The sequence below is a fragment of the Notolabrus celidotus genome, chromosome 9 (genome assembly GCF_009762535.1).
Source record: "Notolabrus celidotus isolate fNotCel1 chromosome 9, fNotCel1.pri, whole genome shotgun sequence".
In the NCBI taxonomy this organism is placed as follows: domain Eukaryota; kingdom Metazoa; phylum Chordata; class Actinopteri; order Labriformes; family Labridae; genus Notolabrus; species Notolabrus celidotus.
Window position 1 is genome coordinate 7,661,190 of NC_048280.1, and position 20,245 is coordinate 7,681,434.

The 20,245-nt window shown below is 42.2% G+C and overlaps 1 protein-coding gene across 1 annotated transcript in view; it reads left to right on the top strand.

Annotated features, from left to right (window-relative positions):
* Window positions 1-1,261: 1,261 nt before the first annotated feature.
* rtn4r (reticulon 4 receptor) overlaps window positions 1,262-20,245 on the top strand; it is a 65,768-nt gene continuing 46,784 nt past the window's right edge. The window contains exon 1 of the mRNA XM_034692941.1: window positions 1,262-1,832. Coding sequence (XP_034548832.1) covers window positions 1,811-1,832 — 22 coding nt within the window. The 5' untranslated portion in view covers window positions 1,262-1,810. The remainder of the gene's footprint in view (window positions 1,833-20,245) is intronic.

The window sequence follows — 20,245 nt, forward strand, 5'->3', positions numbered from 1 at the left end:
CCTTTCTTCTCAGGAAATCTTCCACAGATGAGGCCTCTCTGTCTCTGTCCATGGTGCTGAACATATATTTTCATGTACGCCGGTAGGGGGCGTGTGCTACCTAAAGATAATAGCACGACTGCTCTGCATCCAATCCCCCTGGGTTTTAGCAAACTAAACAGAGCGGCAGACTGGTCTTCAGTCCCATCACCAATGCCAGTGTGTGTGTGCATTCTGCTCAGTGCTCTAATCACTGTGTAAAAGCATCCATTATCATATCAAGTTCATGGAAACGGCATGTAAAGAACCGGATTCTCTGCAAGACATGCAATGCTTGCATGCACCCGGACGTGTGGAGATACTACGGAGGAGAATATGCATGTCTGAGTTGTCATAAGGATAATACCAGCAATACAACAAATAATAATAATCATAAGAAAATAATAATTGTACACACAAAGTGTTACAATAATAGTTCTGCTACGCTCTGATGGATAAAATACAGTTTTTCTACAGCTGCTTTTCAGCATATGAATAAATATAAAAGAGGGAAACATTGCCCATAAAGTCCCTGATCTGTGGTAAGTTTGCGGATGTGAGATGTTCCTCTGTCTGTCCGGTTAACCAAGCAGAACTGAGATCTCTGTCTTTTTTTTTCTTGTTGGATTTTAACACTCCGCCTACGCCATCACAGCAGCCTCACTGTCCTGTCCCCCCGGGGAGGAGGAGCGGGTCCCACCAGCGGGCCACGCAGCCTCTTCGTCTGCCTTTTGGGGGATGTTTCGTATGCATGTGCGTGCCTGGTCGTGTCCGATCCAAATAGATTCGCCTCACGTCACCTCGCTACCCACCCACTGGCACCCCCCCCAACCCTCCACCCCCTGCACATAAAACATTCATTAGAGCGCAGCCCTGCGCTGCAAGAAATGTCCGTCTCAATAAGTCATTAAGACTCAGACTGACTCCTAAAAAGTCCACCAGTTATGTAAAATAACCTACTTTCTATTACATTTGTGTGTATGTGTTGGATTTGCTATAAATAACTGGAGTGAAACCGGGCAGAAATACACCAAATTATATAAATACATCAAACCTTTTTCTGTTTTATTATTTTGCTTTTCCTTGATTTAAGATGAAGATTCCACTTTTAACAGGACTATTTCTTGCAGCGTGATATATACCCATAAAACATTAATCTCTGAAGGCTCTCTCTCCCTCTTGCTCTCTCTGCTCCGCCAAACGCACCTCGCTGCCCCGCCCTCCCTCTCCACCTCCCCGTGGTAAACGCACACTGATGCTCACCAGTGCGGCCGCCATCCGTGCGCATCCACCACACTTTCCTCCGTCTACTTGGGAAATATACAGCGGGACAGGTGATCGGACTGGATATGTGCTGCGATTTCCCCAACATGGATCCAATACTGATTTTTCGCCTGAGTCGCTGATTCTTCTCCACTTGTGCGTTCACACTTTGAGCTCTCCTCTGGAGCTGTTTTTGCGCGTCCTATATTTTTTGGGGAGGTGTCGACTGGTGGTGGCGAGTCTGCTGATCCCAGTTTGGATGTTTATTGCTGACTATTTTTGAATAACCTCGTCCAAATGACTGAGCTCGGGTGCAGCCGGAGACGTGGCTCCCCACTTGGGAAGACCTACGGCTAAAGTTTGCAGGGTGCTGGGCTTGCTTTAGGCTGTCCGTCTCCTACCGTACACTGGATTTGCAATTAGCCCAAAAATTGCAATAAACAGCGGATATCCTATCTGTCTGCGCACACGCTGGGATTCATTCCACTTGGATTTACTACAGCGTCTGGATTTCACCCCCATCTAAATCATGAAGACCGTAATTATTGATGGTGAGTACCATTAGACGATAGGACGTGTTTGCAAAGTTTTCACATAGAGCAGGAGGATCCTGCTGGGTCACTGCGCAGAGACTAAACCCACACCAGGCAGTGTCTCTGCTGTGAGGAGAACAGACACATCCAAAGATAAATCACATGTCCTGATTGGAGTTTACTCTGCTGGCTCTTCTAGGTTTGGTTAAACGGGTGTGAGTGCCAGAATGCGCAAAAGCACCTCTAATCTGCACAGTAACACATTATTATTATGTTCACAGAGCGGACCTGACAAGGAGCGTCAATATCAGTTATGGATATTGCGGCTGTAAACGACCTTGACTTAGTCGCACTTAATTGAGTCGTAATTCAGAGCAGATTTTGCGCGTGCCCCCTGTGTATGCTTGTGCGCGCGCGTGATAGGCTGTGGAGTGTTTGTGGCGGTCAATATGCTCCGCATGATATCGCAACTTAACCCGGGCATCCGATCAGCTCCGTCTGGACTCGGTGGGATGAGCTTTTGATGAAGTCTGCAGATGGTCCGCTTGGCGGCCCAATAATCCCGCGTTTACTCTCAAGCTCCTTGGCTTATAATTGGTGTTGTTGTGGCAACGTCCCACTCTGCCAAAACTAGACAGGAAATCGGGCCTTAATGTAGCTTTCAACGACTGGACTTGAATCTTTTCTAATGAGGACAGGGATGCTCTTCCATTCCGGCCGGAAACAGAAAAAAAAAATGTTTCTTGGCAGGAGCAATGCATAGGCTGTGTGTGCGTGTGTTGTGCAAGTGTGTCCTGATAGGTGGAAGGAGGAGGGGCTGAGAGGAGGAAGCACCTGGCATGTCAGCGCGTGTGTTCCTGCACGCCTGATTGCGCTCGTGCGTGTTTATTGTAAATATGTTTAGTGCAGCGCGGACAGAATAGCACTGACATGGCGCGTGATGTTTGATAAGCAGTACCAGCGTGAGATAAGTGCATGCATGCAACATCCAATTTGTTCCATCAAGAGCTTGTGGAAAACCCCCATCTCCACCCTGCCCCACCCCTGTACACACAAACACACACACAGAGACACACATTCACAGACACACTCACAGTGATTATGCAACATGCTGAACTCTCTATTCCTCACGTTGTTCATTACTTGGCTAAAACTGCAGGATTATGGGAAGAAAGCCGCAGATTATTGTGGGCCTACAGGGTAACTTTGCATCTCACGACTAGAAAAATCAAAGAGGCTCGTCTACTCTTGCATTCTCTTTGATATGTCACAGGCTGATGCAAAATCAAGTGCACACCCTTCATTTGCACAGAATGGCTCCAGGTCCCTCAGACCCTTCAGGCAGGTTTTCATCATCCAGCTGCAGGTGTGATTTAGCACTAGAATCCTGACACACACATATGCACACACCTAAGTCTGGCTGCAATTATAATTGGTATCCATCCTTCAGGTTCCTGATTTGGCGGCCTGTCTCGTCCTGTGTTTAAGGTGTCACAGTGAGGAGAGACTTTAATTTGCAATCTTTCTCACCCAGTCTGCACATGATCAAACGACTCTGTGGGGAAGCTAATGCTCCGGGAGGGGGGTGACGTTGCTCCCTGTCTGCTGCCAAGCAAAGCCAATAAAGCCCCAAATGAATGGATAAAACCATTAAAGTGGAACTGAACGCTTTCTCATCAAGAGTTTTAAACCACTACACAATGAGGACATTTATTTTTTCAATTAGTTAACTTTGGTATTGTTTTGGCGCTAGCGTGCCAGAAATCACTGCCCTATTTAAGAAAAAAAAATAGGCCACAAGATGCAGCATCTGAGGTGGTGAGATAATTGTTTAGAAGCTGTAAAGGAAAAGATGGCAAGCACGCACACACACACACATACACACACATACACGTATAGAATAACAATATCTCATTTGCATAGCAGCATTAGGTAGGATCAAGCATCGTGCCATAAACTGATAATGAGACACGGCATCTTCCCCATCCTGAAAGAGAATGTGCAATTGATCCATCTTTGTGTTTTGTTCGGGAGCATATATGAGCACCGAGGGAGGGCCGTGAGGGATAATGTGTGTCTATGAATGTGTGTGTGTGTATATTTTTCGAGGAGTGTTTGTTGGGAAAGAAAGAGGGAGGGCACCAAAAGAAAGACAGCAAGGAAAAAGAGAGAATGCATTCCAAACTGAGAAGTGTGAAGGTTATGTAACTCTTCATGCCAGGCGTTTGTGCGACTTTCCGGATAAAGTGTCTTTCATCACATGTCAGTGTGTCGACTGCATGCATTCTGCAGCAAAGAGAGAGAGAGAGATAGAGAGAGAGTAATAGCTGCATTTTTCCACCACGTTGACTCGATCTTGTGAGTTCTCCTTGAGTTTGTTTTCCCTCTTAATTGGCACAAGGACGGCAAAAAGAACCAATAAAAGCACAACTCTTTTCTGCAGGTGTTCAAGGGAGGGCATGTAGGATTTCTAACTACCCATTGCACAAAATGACCATAATATATCTGCAGCTGGGAAGGTTGTTGATCAGTACGACTGACTCATTGATTACTCTGCCAGATGCTGAGATTTCTGGCTTTCATTTCTTGCTTTTTCACACTGACTTTCAAGACCCTCCCAGTCTCGCTGGTCTCATTTATTCACCCCTTTCCGCGACTTTAACAATTGAGGATGGTGCTGTGAGCAAGACCTTTCAGCTATGAAGACTAATAAGCCTCATTACCTGTGCCAGAGGCCTGTGCAGCTCCAAGAAGAAGAGGAGATAATAAGTTCTGCTAAATGTTGTTGCAGTTCTGTCTGACCACCAATAGAGGTTGATAGAGGTCTCGGAGTAGCTGTTGCTGCTGTGTGATGAAGTTCTGGGGGGTCACTAGGAGTCAAGACAGCTGAGATGAGTGCAACATGTTGTTTGGCTGCAACCCAGGACCATTTAAAAGACAGTTAACAGAAGTTTATTTGCCTTTTACTGTGTGACCTGCCTTGTATGAAATGTAGCATTGTCTGATCTGCTGTAACCTGCACACAGTGAGGGTGCAGGTGGTGCAGGTTAAGACACTTCATTTCCACCAATGCTGCACAATAAACTGCATTACCATCATCATCATCATTTGAAATCGAAACATCCAGTATGAGTACATCAAAAAAGACTGCCTGATCACATTGACTGACAAAGGAAAATGTCCACAAGCTTTCAAATATAGTACAAGCTACGGTACAATAATTTGATATCAATTTAGTGCTAATGTAAGGTTAGCTAGCCAAAATGCTAAGGAAGTAGATCAATAAAAAGCAACTGACAAGGACTGTTGCAGAGAGATGGATGTAATGTGAGTGCAGCTTCAGTATAATGTGTCAGAGCTTGTATCAAAGATGAAATGTCATGTGACTATTAACATTCGACTGTCTCTGGTGCAACAGGAAAATGCCTCATTCAGCTTGAAAGTTGAAAAAGCGTCCTTCATAATCTGTGTGATCCTTATTTGTAAGAGAAACACAGAGAAGGTTAACCAAGAAATGAGGTCTCTTCTAATTTGTTTCAATTAGTATGTCTCTAATACAAACTTCTCCACAGCATACTGTAACTATGCCCTGTCTTACAATTATCCACTATGAAGCCCCAAAACAGTACCCCTACAACTACCAAACAGATTCATGGATGTTTTACATCATGTCCACATCTTATCAAAAGTAGGCAATACGGAGGGTTGGATTTGTATAATAAAGCTTTTTAGACCTAATTTCTCAGATATCAGACTAAAACAATGATTATCAGAGGTGTATGGATGTGACAATCATTGACAGGGCTGCCATGAGCTTTGCAAGCCACCAGGTGCGGCTGTGATAGTCGAGCTTGAAGCTTAAAATATTTTTTAGCGTACATTTTAAAAAGCTAGATTTGGTTAATCTGGTATATGAAGCTTTGTAAGGCTTCATCCTCTCGTGGCTAAACTTGGGTCACCACCAAGCACCAAAAAATGCAGAGTGGTTGACGATCAGCAGAAAAACATAGGCATGGTAATGTGATAGCTTACATGCACACGTCAGTGTTTTTTCATTTATCGCATAATTAATACTTCAGGTCTTAAAACCTATGAACCTGAATTTGGTGTCATTTTCCATGAAGAGCTTTAACTGCTTATGAAACACCCTCAGTTTAAAGCTCCTGTGAGAAACTTTGATTTTAACGATTTTGACACCCCCTGTGGACAAAGATAGTCTCTGTCTTTGTTTTTCTTCTATCTGTTCCATTACATCAATAGATATCGTCTTCTGACAAAAAAATTACATTGTAATTGTCGTTTTCAATGCCTAACATGAAACTCATATTTAATGTCAGGTGTGAAAATAATAAAAACAGCTGGTTTTTCAGTATGCTGTTAATCACCTCTTGGACACAGAAGTCAACTGGTTACATAGACATAGCTAACAGATGGGCTACCAGAAGAGAAAGACCGATGCCGCTGTAGGGTCTGATATGACCCCCAATGAATTAGTTGGTCGCACAATCTACAAAGGTAACACGTATGAAGATTACTTATTGAAGCTACTGTGTCCATACTATCTCTGATAGGGAAAATTGGTGTAATATCTTTGAGTTGAGGACTTGCTCACCCTGTTAGGATTCTAATTTGCATTACCATCTGTTCACTAAACATTCCGTCATCAATCCTGCTGCAGGTTTAAGAGTTTTCTTAATGATGGCATGGTTTGCTTTTGTAGGTGTTAAAGAGGCATCAGTATTAATTTCAGGTTGTTTTATTTTACACTCAAAGACCCCTCAGGAGTGAGCTTTAATACAGACCAAAACCAAACAGCGGCCATCGCCAAGAAATTGTAGAATTTAGATTAAAAATGTAGATTTGGCATGGTATGGTAGTTTGTTATCTCGGAAAGCAAAGATTGGCATGATTAAAATTGTCTTATAAAACAACACAATACCACATTTACTCACACTTAGTTTTGACCTAACACTGTTGTTGTACTTGATTCTGTATTGTATGATTAAAAGTTTGTTGGTATCCAGTTTCAATCATACTTGTATGGTCGGTTACAGAAAGAGACATTATTTCACAAAGCTCTCAGTTACTTTTTATTCACAACAAAATGAAAACAAAGATCCTTGAAACTTCTAGTTTTTGATCTAAAAAGGTGTTTGGTTTGAATGGAGGCTGAGTATAGAGTGTTCATAATTCAGAGGATAAAAAATGACTTCTTGTAGTGTATAAAGGGCATGTTCAACAGAATATCAAGCGATGCAACAAATACAAAAACACCAAATGATACAAAGCTGTGAAAGATACACATGTCAAGATTGGTTTGTTTGAACATTCTCATGTAGTGCACTTAAAGTCAGGGCTCATACATCAACACAAAAAACTGAGACTCAGACAGAGAAACATTTTGGATTCCTTTTACACATGCCATCTTGTGAGGCATTGTATTCATATTTCTTATCGATCACTCTCCATCTGAAAGGATGAAACTGTCAATATTTTGTGCAGCCAAGCCTCAGTGGTGTTAACGCCTCAGCTACAGTGACAGACTGCAGCAGGCGATCTGAGAGTGGATCTGCTATGTTCGCTGCATCCTGATGAGCATGCTCCTTCAGGGGCTTCTTTTAATTGGCCGCGCCCTTCAAGTAGCTCTGCATTTGTTTATACAGCACATGCAAACACGCACGCAGATTCCCAGTGATACACATGCACACACACACACGCACACACATGGGCACTCTGGTCTCAGATATCCTTGGAACTATCCGCTCTAGGTTATCCCAGCCTTCCAGCCCTTCACTGCTAATCAGCAAGACAGAGGAACTAAGTGGATAAACGAGCACAATTCTATTTGTTTATTCAGAGGAAGCTAAGGGGCCAAAATCTACAGAAGGCAATAGAAATGGAATCCACTGTTCCCTTACATTACCAGTCCTTAATCCTCTCTGTGGGTTATTATTCTACTGTCAGAATATTTGGAAGGACAACGATCAGGAAACAGTGCTCAAGCTAAAGTCTCTCCGTGAAAAATATTAAAAAGAGAAAACAAATGTTGTCTGTTATCTTGGGGAGGGTGTAGGAGAACAGTGAGGACCAGATGTATTAGTGTTATGCAACTGTAGTGTTGTTAGGCGGGTGGAGTCTTTACAGGGGGATTTATTTATGTCTGTTTTTTTCACAAAAATCCACTCTGACACTGCATGATAATCCCTAAGAGGTGCCTACATGGAGCTATGCATGACAGCGCAGATCAAAACATTTAATGTTCCAAAGCCAAACCCTTAAATAAAAGAGAAGGGGAAACTGTGCACATGATATGCATAAACATTAGAGCTTTGTTCACACCGGAGTCACATACGGACCTGCTGAGTGAGCGAATAACACAAAAGCCCCGCCCCCATGGAAGAAAACATGCATCTGTTGATTCCTTTAGCACGGCACTGACATTAAACTGCTGCAGCTCCAAGCATGCAAGAACAGAGCTGGACAATTTGTGGAGCATGATGCCCATCTCACTCTGCCAAGCAGTGTCGTCTTTCAATCTGAGGTTTCAGGGCCGTCCTTGGAGGCGGCCCCAGCCACATTTCTGTCCATGTATCCATGAAAGTTGCATGCTTTTTTTTTAATCCCCTTGCAGATGCGAAAGTGTGCGCCGAGCTGGCTGAACGTCGGTGACGCTGATTATACCACAATGGGTAGGCTGACTGATGGCCTAGTAAATTGTTAATTAGACAGAGCAGAAGCCGCTCTTAAATTAGACACATGAATGGAGCCGTTGTCAGCCTTATAAGTCAACCCTGCCCTGCTCCTCGTCTTGCAGGCTGCTGTGCTGCTCAGATAGATAAAGTGGCTGACTGATTTGAGTCGTGATTACAAAGTCATTGATCACAGTGTAAAGAGGACAGTTGGTGTAACTTATCAACACACAGAAAGACAGATCCTTCAAATATGTTTAGTTTTCTATTAAAATCTTCACATTTCTTCTACTCAAACATAAATACTTCTGAAACCACCAATCATTTTACAGACATTTAGTTTTAAAGGTTGAGTTTTGGTGTGTTAGTGCTAAATTAGAGGACGAAAAAGTGATTACTTGAACTTTAAAAAGTACATTTAAGTTATCAAATTCAAAAGTATATCAAATATCACCAAAGAGCACAGTGGCCAAACAATTTCAAACCCTCTTGGATAGAATCCTGGATAGTTTGAACAGTTCAGTAATGTTTAGTGAACAGATGGTAATGCAAATTAGAATCCTGACAGGGTGAGCAAGTCCTTAACTCAAAGATATTACACCAATTTTCCCTATCAGAAATAGTATGGACACAGTAGCTTCATATCAGACCCTACAGCGGCATCGGTCTTTCTCTTTTGGTAGCCCATCTGTTAGCTATGTCTATGTAACCAGTTGACTTCTGTGTCCTGTTGTTAATAATTATGATGCCGTGACACCAGGATTCTGCACCCCTGTTTTAATCTGGCACAAAGACACAGAGACCTCCTTGTAAAAGCACAGCCCGGATTCAGCTCCTACATAAATTAAAATTACAGCATCACATCCCGTGCACGTAAATTAGCATAAATTGCCATGCATTTTAGCTAGCGCTCTAAAAATAAAAAAATAACAGTCTTTACATGGCTTGTGAATGAAATCAGAACACAAACAATAAATAATAGACACAGACCTCTCCCAAAGGGACAACAAACAAAGGGGAGAGGGGAGGGGGGGAAAACAAATATATAGAAATAACCACAGAAGAATAAATTCACAGGAAAGAGGGGCTGCAAGTCAGAACACAACTTTCACAGAGTTCCTTCAAGTATTGAAATGATTTCTAGGTATGTATTGTGTAATTATTTCAAAACAAGCACTGAAGTATACAGGATCATATCTGACCCTGTTACATCTACAATGACAAATTGGTATATTTCAGCACTGGGGAGCAAAAAGAGCCAAACGAAAAATATCTAAAATCCAACATCTATTTTGTTCACTGAAGCAACAAACTACTTCTCGTCTAAGATGAAATGTTGCATTGTGAACACATAAAAACCTCTATCTTTCACAGTCTGACATATGAAATGTAAATGTCATGACCTGAGCATTACACAAACTTTTAACAAGTAGTCAAATACTGCTTGTGTTCAATACGTGTTTCTCAGAAAGAAAAAAAAGGTGTAAAGCAGAGTGCTTGATGGTAGCAACGAGGCAGGTTTGTCAATACTTGGCTGCAGTAAACATAAAGGGCATTTTGGTATAATTAATACAACATTTTGTTGACATACGACCTCATCTGAAGTCTGCACTGAGTCAGTATTGGCTGCTCCAGCCTTCACAGCAGGACTCTTGAAAGTCTGGCCAAATGTTTTGGAGATTTTGGAGGCAGTGTTTATTTTTTTCCTCGATGGATAGATAGATATTTTTAGCCGTGCTGAACTCATTAGCAATCGTGACGTAAAATGGACTCTTCAAACCCTCTGATCATTCAGTGTGAGCCTGCCTGTTGTTGTGATTAGTTTTCAGACTCGACAGATGGAATTCTGTGTGTTGATGCCACGTCTTACTCAATCCTCGGCCCCAAGTTGATGAGGTACTCAGGCCAACAGGGTCATCTTTTCTCTACTGTATACACTGATGGATCCTCTTCTTCTCCTCCTTATTCGTCTCCTCTAAAGGACAACTTCACAAGGACTCTGTGACTTGCATAAATCCTGCATACTGTATGTGTTTCTTTTCTGTGAAGGACACAGACTGTATGGTGAGTTCAGAGTCTGCATATTACAGCAAGCTTTCAAAGAGTCCTTCTGCAGCATGGGGTGAAAGAAAAATGCACCTTGAGATGACAGAGTCAGGAGCACACTTAATGACAGAGCAGGCGGCCCACTCAGACAGACAGGCTAGACTAACTGGATGGATGGATGGATCGAAAGAGGGATGGATGGGTTGATGGATGGAAAGGTGAGTAGATGGAGGGACTGGCTAGATGGATGGCTATTTGGTGGATGGGCACATAGATGGACAACAGAGGGTTTTTAGGTATGTAGATAGATAGATAGATAGATAGATAGATAGATAGATAGATAGATAGATAGATAGATAGATAGATAGATAGATAGATAGATAGATAGATAGATAGATAGATAGATAGATAGATAGATAGATAGATAGATAGATAGATACTTTTCAGAAACTCACTGACAGATTGAGCCTTCCTGCGGCCACACTGCAGCACATTCACAACAGCAATGTGTCTCCCTGTGAGCTCTCAGGGTTGTTCACAGCTGAAATATGTATGGGGAGCCCTTCAAAGGAAATAGGTCGTCACTTCTCGGCTCAGGGGAAATTGATCTGTAATAGATGTGAAAGCCCATTCCGTAGGTGCTAAACATATATAATATATACCTGCTCCGGTGGCTTTACACAAAAGTCCCACAAATTTTACGTGGCAGATAGAACTTTCTTTCATACACAAATCAATGTCCTCAATGGCAGGTGGGAGTAAAAGGATTTGTTGAGAAGGGAATGCATAATCCTGCAACTGCTGCAGGAGCAAAGGAAGACTGTTGGAACATACTCGCAACTATAAAAGTTGAATCAATGATGATCCCACTCGTCTGCTACAGTAAGGTTGCCCTTTCACCTATGCTTTGGAGGAACAACACTATTGTTTATCCGCTTGTAATTGGACAAGGCTGCCCCTGCAAAGCAAAATACAGTACAAGAGCAAGGTAACTCACTCCAGGCTCAGAAACAACTTCAGTATTCAGAGAAGTTGATGTGAATCTCAGTCATCTCAGGGGCCTGAAATAGGTCATTCTTATTAAAATGCAAATCTGACAAGCGCATTTCATTGGTGCTCTCCTTGTGTCCCGGTGGATTGTGTGTTGAATACTTATTCCTTCCAGTTTTTTACTACCTTTCCTTCACCCTCACCTTCTTTTACATCTCTCACATTGTGTTGGTCATTCTTCTCCTTTTAATTCTATTACAGTCTCATTCACATCGTCGCTCATCTCTCCGTCTTCCCTCTCAGGTGTAAATGCTGATTATCTCGTGTAGATATCAGGCCACGGCAAATTAAATGTGACCGCAGCTAGTCTGCCAGGACGTCCATTATAATGATATCTGTAATCTGCTGGGCTCAGGGGAAACAGAGGGGAGGGGTGGGAAGATGGAGGGATGATGATGATGATGATGATGTGTGTGGGGGGGATCAGTAAGTATCCGGTTGCTGCAGGAGGAGAGTGGTTGACATGGATTTCCATGCACTGATGAGATTCGTGTGTACTACAGGACCATATGTCAACCGGGGCTTTAAATCCCACAAACCAGAGAACTACCTAAGGCTGAAACATCAAAAGCCAAGGTCACGAAGGGTTGTATACAGTATGTTGGCTTAGAGTTCAGCAGATTTTCCTCCTTACTAAAGCCTGTTTTTATTCCTTTGACTACAACTTGTTTGAAAATCATTCCAGTTTCACACTCTTTAAAGAAAGTGTTGTAACATCTTAATCCTTATGCACTGAATGGTTGGTGATCCTGATCACCATCAGTGAGCGTGACAACTTAGTGATGTAGTTAAGACCACTGCGACCAAGACATGACCCTAGATCAGTATGAGGACCAAGACAAGACCAAGACTTCGGATGATTGTGACTGAGCAAAGTCAGAGACGATACAGATACAATTTCCAGCCCCACATCTCTGTGTTTTACCTTCTTAAATAGTTATTTCACTATCAAAGGGCCTCATTCACCAACATCTTAAGATTTTTAATTTATTCTTAACCCTAGAACACTAACGTTGGATGATTGTCAACCATGCGATTGTGGTTATGTGATTTTAATAATGTTTCTGCTGTCTGAGTTGCATGGGTCCCTAGGTAGCTTCATGCTGCTATCTGATGTCACCCAAGGTAGGCCTGTTTCCCATCTACCATCCCTGTTTTTTTCAGCAGGCACATGTTCGGGTGATTTTTACCTGACGTTAGTGATTGAGAGTAAATTCTTTGTTTATCTCTCTCACAGTTATCAGATATCCAGGGAGACTGTGCCTTCACTGGATAAGGCTCACATGTCCCAGGAATGGGTGGCCCAAAGAACAATTTCCCAGCTCCATTATTAAAAAAAACCCATCATTAACCATTAATTATAATTATCATTGATTCCCTAATTTTCACTAATTTTGGAGCATATTTTTTAGGGTCCCACCATGATACTTTGTTGGTGTTTTATGAAATGTTTTATACTGGGAAATAAAAGAGGAGTACTTCAATTTGAAATGTATTGTTGTACTATGATATGTTTTGATGTGAAGTATTTTTATTGGGTATGTTATACCAGGTAAAATATACCTGATGTTAGTGATGGTTTTACTAACTGTAACATTAGTGTTTTAGGGTTGAGAAGGTTTCTCAGAGTCTAGGTTGGATTCATGAACCGTTCTTAAACTGCAGAATTGTTCTCACCTGTGTACTTAAATTGGTGAATGTCATGTCCTGGTAAGTTTGAAGTTCATGCTTGATTTTCCTAATTAGCATAGATATATGCCCCTTAAATGCCAATAGAAGGGCATGACACTGCAGTGCCACACAGAAATCACACAAGAGAAGAAGAGGAGAGACATCAGGAATGCGCAAATTAAATTAGGCCGATCGTGCACTGGACTCTTAGTGAAAGCTTGATTTGTTGGTTGATCTGAAACGGAGGTAAAGCTGCTTGAAGGGAAACACAAAAGAGTAGATTAAAAAATATATATATTTTATAACCTCAGTAGTAGGGATGCAACGATTAAAGATTTTGGTGGTACGATTATTGTGAGAGAAATAATCACGGTTTCACAATTATCCCGATTATTATGCGTTTAATTCTAGATTTTGAGCATTTAGTGACAAACATGTTATTTGAGTATTCTTATGTACCAGTTTGTCATTAAACTGTCTAAAGTGGGAATTCTTTATCTTCAAGATGAATGTCTGCTACTTCCTTGATGAATGTCAAAGTTCATATTCTAGAAGATTTTAAGTGTCATTATTCACATGTTAGTCTGTTGCTCATAAAGACAAAGGGAAGTTTGGTGTTCAGCTAAACTGTACTCTCATTTTACAGGATTATGAATTATCAGATTTTTAACATAATAGTTAAAATAATAGCACTTTTTTAATGACGTAGAAACTCTGCACAGGTGTCACTCAATTTTCGTTTACAAGTTGTGCAGAGCATATTGGACCGGCCCCTTTTTGACAGAGACATTAGAAAAAACTTGGTGTAGCGGAGCCTTCACGATTAGATTAACCGTGACACTTTTAAGTGCGGTTAAAAGTGAAACAGGTTAATCCCGACATCCCTACTCAGTAGTGAATATAAACAAATATATCCACCGATACAACTTGTTCAAAAAATGCCTTCATCAGATTCCCGTGCTGTAACCAGAAAAGGACGCACAGCATCCATTATCTTGACCGCTTATCCCGTTAGGGGTCACGGGGGGCTGGAGCCTATCCCAGCTGGCTTTGGGCGGAAGGCAGGGTACACCCTGGACCGGTCACCAACTTATCACAGGGCTAACACAGAGAGACACACTCACACCTACGGGCAATTTAGAGTGATCAATCAACCTGAGCATGTTTTTGGATTGTGGGAGGAAGCCGGAGAACCCGGAGAGAACCCACGGGGAGAACATGCAAACTCCACACAGAAAGACACCCGCCCGGCCGGGAATTCGAACCAGGAACCTTCTAGCTGTGAGGCAACAGCGCTACCCACTTCACCACCGTGCAGCCCAGGACGCATAACAGATGAAGTGAATTAAAAAGTTTGATCTCAAATCTGAAAGGGAAGATTTCCTGAGAGAGACTTTTCTCAACTTTTGGTCCACTAATTGATTTGACTGAACGGTGACTTTATACTGTATCCTACTGTACCATATCATTTGGTATTGTACGACCCTGTACCTTCCCATAACATAGTGTATTGGATTGTATTGTGTGGTATCCAAGCTTGGGATCCTAATGTGTCGGTCGTGAACAACTCAGCTCTAAAGGCCAGCTATTGAGACCTTGACCATTCAAAGTGTGTCCTTTCCACTGCTCTCAAGGCCAACACTGATCTCCAGCACTGCAACACCTATAAGACACACTCAATTTGTGTCTTTATTAACCCAGCCATTCTTGCTGCCTCAACTTTAAATGCAAATGATTCATGAAAGAATCATCTCAGACACAGGAAGAGATGATTTCTAGACTGAGAAAAAAGCTTTTGTCTGCCTAATTTATCTCTCTGTCAAAGAGCCTTAGAGTGGAATTTGATTCATCTTGAAGTATTGGGATGATTATATTAGGGGACTCAGCACCACCACAAAAAACACCAGCGTTAATATCCTGCTTTGCAGCATTTGTACATGATTCACAACATATTAGAGCTTGCTGTAGACCTGCGTTAAAAAAAATTCACCCCAAATCCCCTCTGACATTCAGGAGGAATTGATCTGATGAGTAAAAAGATTGTTCTGGGGATACGTCGCCGTCGCCGCTGCGTCAGCCTGGCTCGCTTTCCAAAACCTCTAATCAGAAATAGTGCTTGTTTTCGCATGCCCGTCCGTGTTCCCAGCAAAGCCTATCATCACAGCAATTATTCCAGTGAGGGTGATGAGCACTGCCAACACTCCATCTCCGAGCTGTAAACAAATTATGCTGAGGGGTCTTGATGATGTCTGTGTGAAAAAGGAAATAATCTGAAACCAATTCTGATGATCCCGCTGTGCCTCCGTGGGTCCTCAGCCAGCAGCTCCTCATGGGGCGGGCGCTCTGAGGACACTGGTTGTTACAGCAGTGTTTTCCAGATGTACGGTGGATCACTGATGCGTTTTTTCCCCTGTCTTTCCAAGCTTTATTTACCCATTTCATGTCCCTCATCAAAAGTGTAGACTCCACTCCACTTGTTTGGATAATGAGTTTTGACAAATCAAGCTTTTTCACTGCTTGCATAAATCAAAGCTTGAAATTTCCACCTGGCACTTTTGAGAAGTAATTGATGAGGAAACAAATTCCCCCATAAGCAGACTGAAACGTACTTTAATTCAGCCTGATGTCATTAAGTCAGAGGAGGTTAATTCTACAGCCTGATTTAGTAATTAGTCAAACAACCAGTGGTTTGTGTTTTGATCCATAGCATGTTGGAGCTCTTTTGTCTTGTGGAAAATTTGGCGGTTTTCAATAAATCTTTCAGTGGTTTCTTTTTTGCAATGGGTAATTGACAGGTTATGTTTTCTCCCCCTCCATCGCTCCCTTGGAAGGCATTAGCATATTGAGTTTCGTGCCTGACTGTGAAGCGATTCCCACCATGCCTTTAAAAGGCAGCGCATGAATAGGCGGCGCATTATACCGCAGAGAAATATGAGACAGGAGAGAGAGCTTCTTCTGCTTTTCCTCTCTGCTCATACACACTTCAGTGGGATGAGCTCGACATGCATGCGAGCACACACACACACACTCGCACACAACGTCTGCTTGCAGCCCCCTGCTGCTTGCTGACTCACACAAGGTTTAGGAGGCAGACCGTATTTTGAGGAGGGGTGAGTCTTACATGGACTGTTCCCATTTCCTTCAGTTAACTTTGGAGAAACAGTCTGAAATAAGTTCACCTTAAACTCCAAGTTTAAGACACCTGAGCCTCCCCTGGTTTTTTTGTGTTGCCTACTCTGCTGTGACGATGAAATTATGGCTGGAAACTCTGTCGGATCTGATCAGCAGTTCAAACTCACCTAGGAATTCAGCTGCTTGACTGGAAACAGAAATCAAAATGCTGGAGCAGTTTTCCTTCAAAAGTCAATACCAGAGTTTAGATTAACTGTCAACAACCCAATGTAGCAGAAAATATATTCCTGAGGCGGTCAAAAAGTTCCCTAATGCTGTTTTCATTGAGAACGTTCATCTTTAAGACTTATATCTCAACAAGAGCTGCACATTTACATTGATCATTAACTTCTTCACAGATATTACATCTCACTTGAACTATTTTTAGAAATCACCTCGGCCAGTGTTTATCACCTGCAGGAGAGGATTTTCCAATAGCCAGCACATCCATTAACATGAGCATATGTGTGGATATAATGTATAGAGAGCAAGATTAAAAGAGGTCTCATGTCCATATGTCCACATGAGTTATTGTTGGAATCAGCAGATGACACAATCCGCACAGAGTACATGAGAGGATTTACACTGAAATCCACGGTGTATTATAGTTCGTTTTTACATATTTATGAAGGAATAACATACAACCCTCATTCTATAAGAGTTGTGACCCTGTGTGAAATGTTAATAAAAACAGATTGTAAATCATTTACAGCCTATAGTTACTTGAAAAAAAGTGCAAAAACAACATACTAAATGTTGAAAACTGTGATTGCTTTATAAGAAATATGTGCTCTTACAGTAAGGACAGCATAACAAAACACTGAAAAAGTTATGTAACAAGAAAAAGAAAGAACCTAGAGCAACATCTCCCAACTGATTACATTAATTTGCGACAAATTAGAAACATGACTGGGGATAAAACGGACACTCCAGAGAGGAAGAGTCCCTCAGAAGTAAAGATGGGGAGACGTTCACGACTCTGTGAGAGACTGGGTGAGGAAAGAGTTTAGCTATTACAGAATATTGCCAAGAGTTGCTTTTCTTTGTATGTTGTATTTTCTTAGTTGTTATCTATCTAAGAGGTCTGGTTTATTTTGTAAGTTCGAGTCCTCCGGGTGTCTCTTGTGTTGTTATTAATTGAGTGTTTCTAGTTAATCGTGTTTCCTGTTTTATTTTGTAGTACTTGATCCCTGTGTGTCTGGTTTAATTTTACTTCCTGCTTCCCACTTTCCTTCCATTTTGATTGTACTCATTAAGGCTGGTTTATACTTCTGCGTTGAATCTACGGCGTACCCTACGCCGGGGGTCCGCGTAGCTCCCGTACCTACGCCGAGGCCTACGCACGTAGCTGACGTGCACCTCCTCCAAAATGTAACTCCCCGTAGAGCCGACGCGGACCGCAAGCCCTGTGATTGGTTAGCTCGGTGGCTTTGTATTTCCCGCATTTACAACACTTCCGGGATCCCGGACATCGGTCGCACATCGGCCGTGTATTTCATCTCCTCCTCTCTATTCTTCATGTAATCATGTCTGTATGATAAACAGCAACATGTATCAGCTGTAGATTAACATAACACGCTCTGAATCGATGTGGAAAAGTAAACAGAGATCGTAGCGGGGCCGAAAGCAGGCGACCGGCTATCAGAGAGACCGCGCTGCCCTCTAGTGTTTCGGTGGAGAATTGCTGCGCGACACAGACACACCGACGCACAAGTATGTGGTGCTCATGTCCGCGTCAGCCCCTGCTGCGTGGTGGAGACGCAGAAATATAAATCAGCCTTTAGTGTCCACACCTGTGTCCACACCTGTTGTTCGTTACCCTGTGTGTTTAGTCTCTCTGTTTCCCCTCTCTGTTAGTTTTTGGACTTTTTTTTAAGAAAGTACGTTTTTGTTTTTCCCTTTTAGTTAGTTAAATCCTTTTTGCCTAAACGTGACTAATATTATTATAGATTAATCATCAGAAATAAGAAATTTCACGTCCTGCTATGTGACCATTGTGCCTGTCAAGCACTTCAGTCCTAGTTTCAATAATTAAAATGTGCACGTGCAAGTTTGGAATGTTTTCAGACCTGAAAAGAGAAAATTAGTTATTTTGCTTTCTCTATTTTGTTGGTATGCATTTTTATAGACTGACTGGGCTCAGGCTTTTTGAGACACAAGGATGGCTTTCAGCTTTCAGCAGGCTTCTCCCATCCATCTGCACCATAAAGAGCTCTTATATAACAACACTTTGCTCTTTTGAGGTCCTTTTCTTTCAACCAGTATCAAAAACTTCACAAAGAAGCACTGCTCAAAAAATGTTCAGCTAAATAGGTCAAGACATGCCTTCAGAAATTCAAGAGGTCACTTGTGGTATCACAGTGTTTCCCGTCAGAGGATCCTATCTGCACACAACGCCGTAATAGAGACCTGTAATTTCAAAAGGTATAGCACCATGCATTAGAAACCATAAACAGCCATTAGCTTCCTGCAGTGTGAGAGCACTGCACCTCACCACCGGCCGGCCAAGGCAAGGCAAGGCATTACTCAGCAAATTGATGCGCTGCAGACTGGAAACTTTACTGCAGATGAGCGGATGAAAGGAGATATGGTTTACTGACATGGACTTTATGGGCCTCTCTTCCTCAAAGAAGCATCATTTACTGAATCTGAAGGGTTTTTATGGCCTTTGGCGTTTATTGGGGAAACACTGTCGACCAAAGCCCCAATAATGGTGATGTGTTTTTGTTGGCAGTATCATTTCAGACATCTCTCACTCCTAAAAGACTGTAAATACATGCTCTTATTGCAGCTTTTGTTATTTTTTTCCATTTCGCTGTGCCCATATTCTTTGTCTCTTTCCTCTCGTCCCAAGGATATGTTTACTTTATTATGACAGGGGGAAGTCATGAAAAGTTCCTTCTGCTCCACTGACAATAGGCCTTCTTTGTCTGCTCCAGTGGAAACTTATTCTGCATTATGTAACCGACATTGAAACAGCTCCTCTTTGAGGATTCCTCTGTCAATACAGCAGCACTCTAATTACGTCCTTTCATATCAGAGCAGTGAGCGAGCACAGCCTGATATAGTTCTGGAGTATGTGATACCTTCTTTATTACTGAATGGGCTCATCCAGCCCGCCCTCTACCATCCCTGTGCAAACGATCCTCCTGTGCACCACCTTCTCAATGAGATAGAGTCGGAGCAGAGCATATTGGGACTGTATTACAGTATCGACTCCTCATCCACTTAACAGGAGAATCAGCTCCGTTTACGACTAATTAAAGCCATTAAAGGGGGCACCCGCTAATGCATTTCTGCACAGATAACAGAAACATGGGCGGCAGTGGCAGCCAGGCTCATTTTACCGGCAGGTCAAGATGAGTGTAATTAACTGGATATTAAAGTCGCAGCGTGACACGTTCGTCAGCTCTTAGACGAGACATGATGGAAGCCGGGGTGCAAAGTCCTGATACGGGTGTCATTGAAACTCTAGAGGATTACTCCTCACACTTCACTCTTTCTTGTTTCTCGTTGAGCACTCCTTGGGGACTCTCAGGGAAGGAATCATGTTTGTAACGGAAGAAGGATGAGAGAATTAGACAAACATTGCCCTTTTTGAATGTAAATGGGTAATCAGCATCAAAGTACCTGAAATAATGGCATTATCATGGCAGCCAATTTTATCTTACATCACACTCAGGTATGATGATTTACATACTGCTGTGTTCTAGGTTCTGTGTAGAAAATATGATAATATCAATGTAATTTAATTGTCTTCTGAAAGCTGAAATATCCATAAACAATAGTGAAAAAAAAATCAGT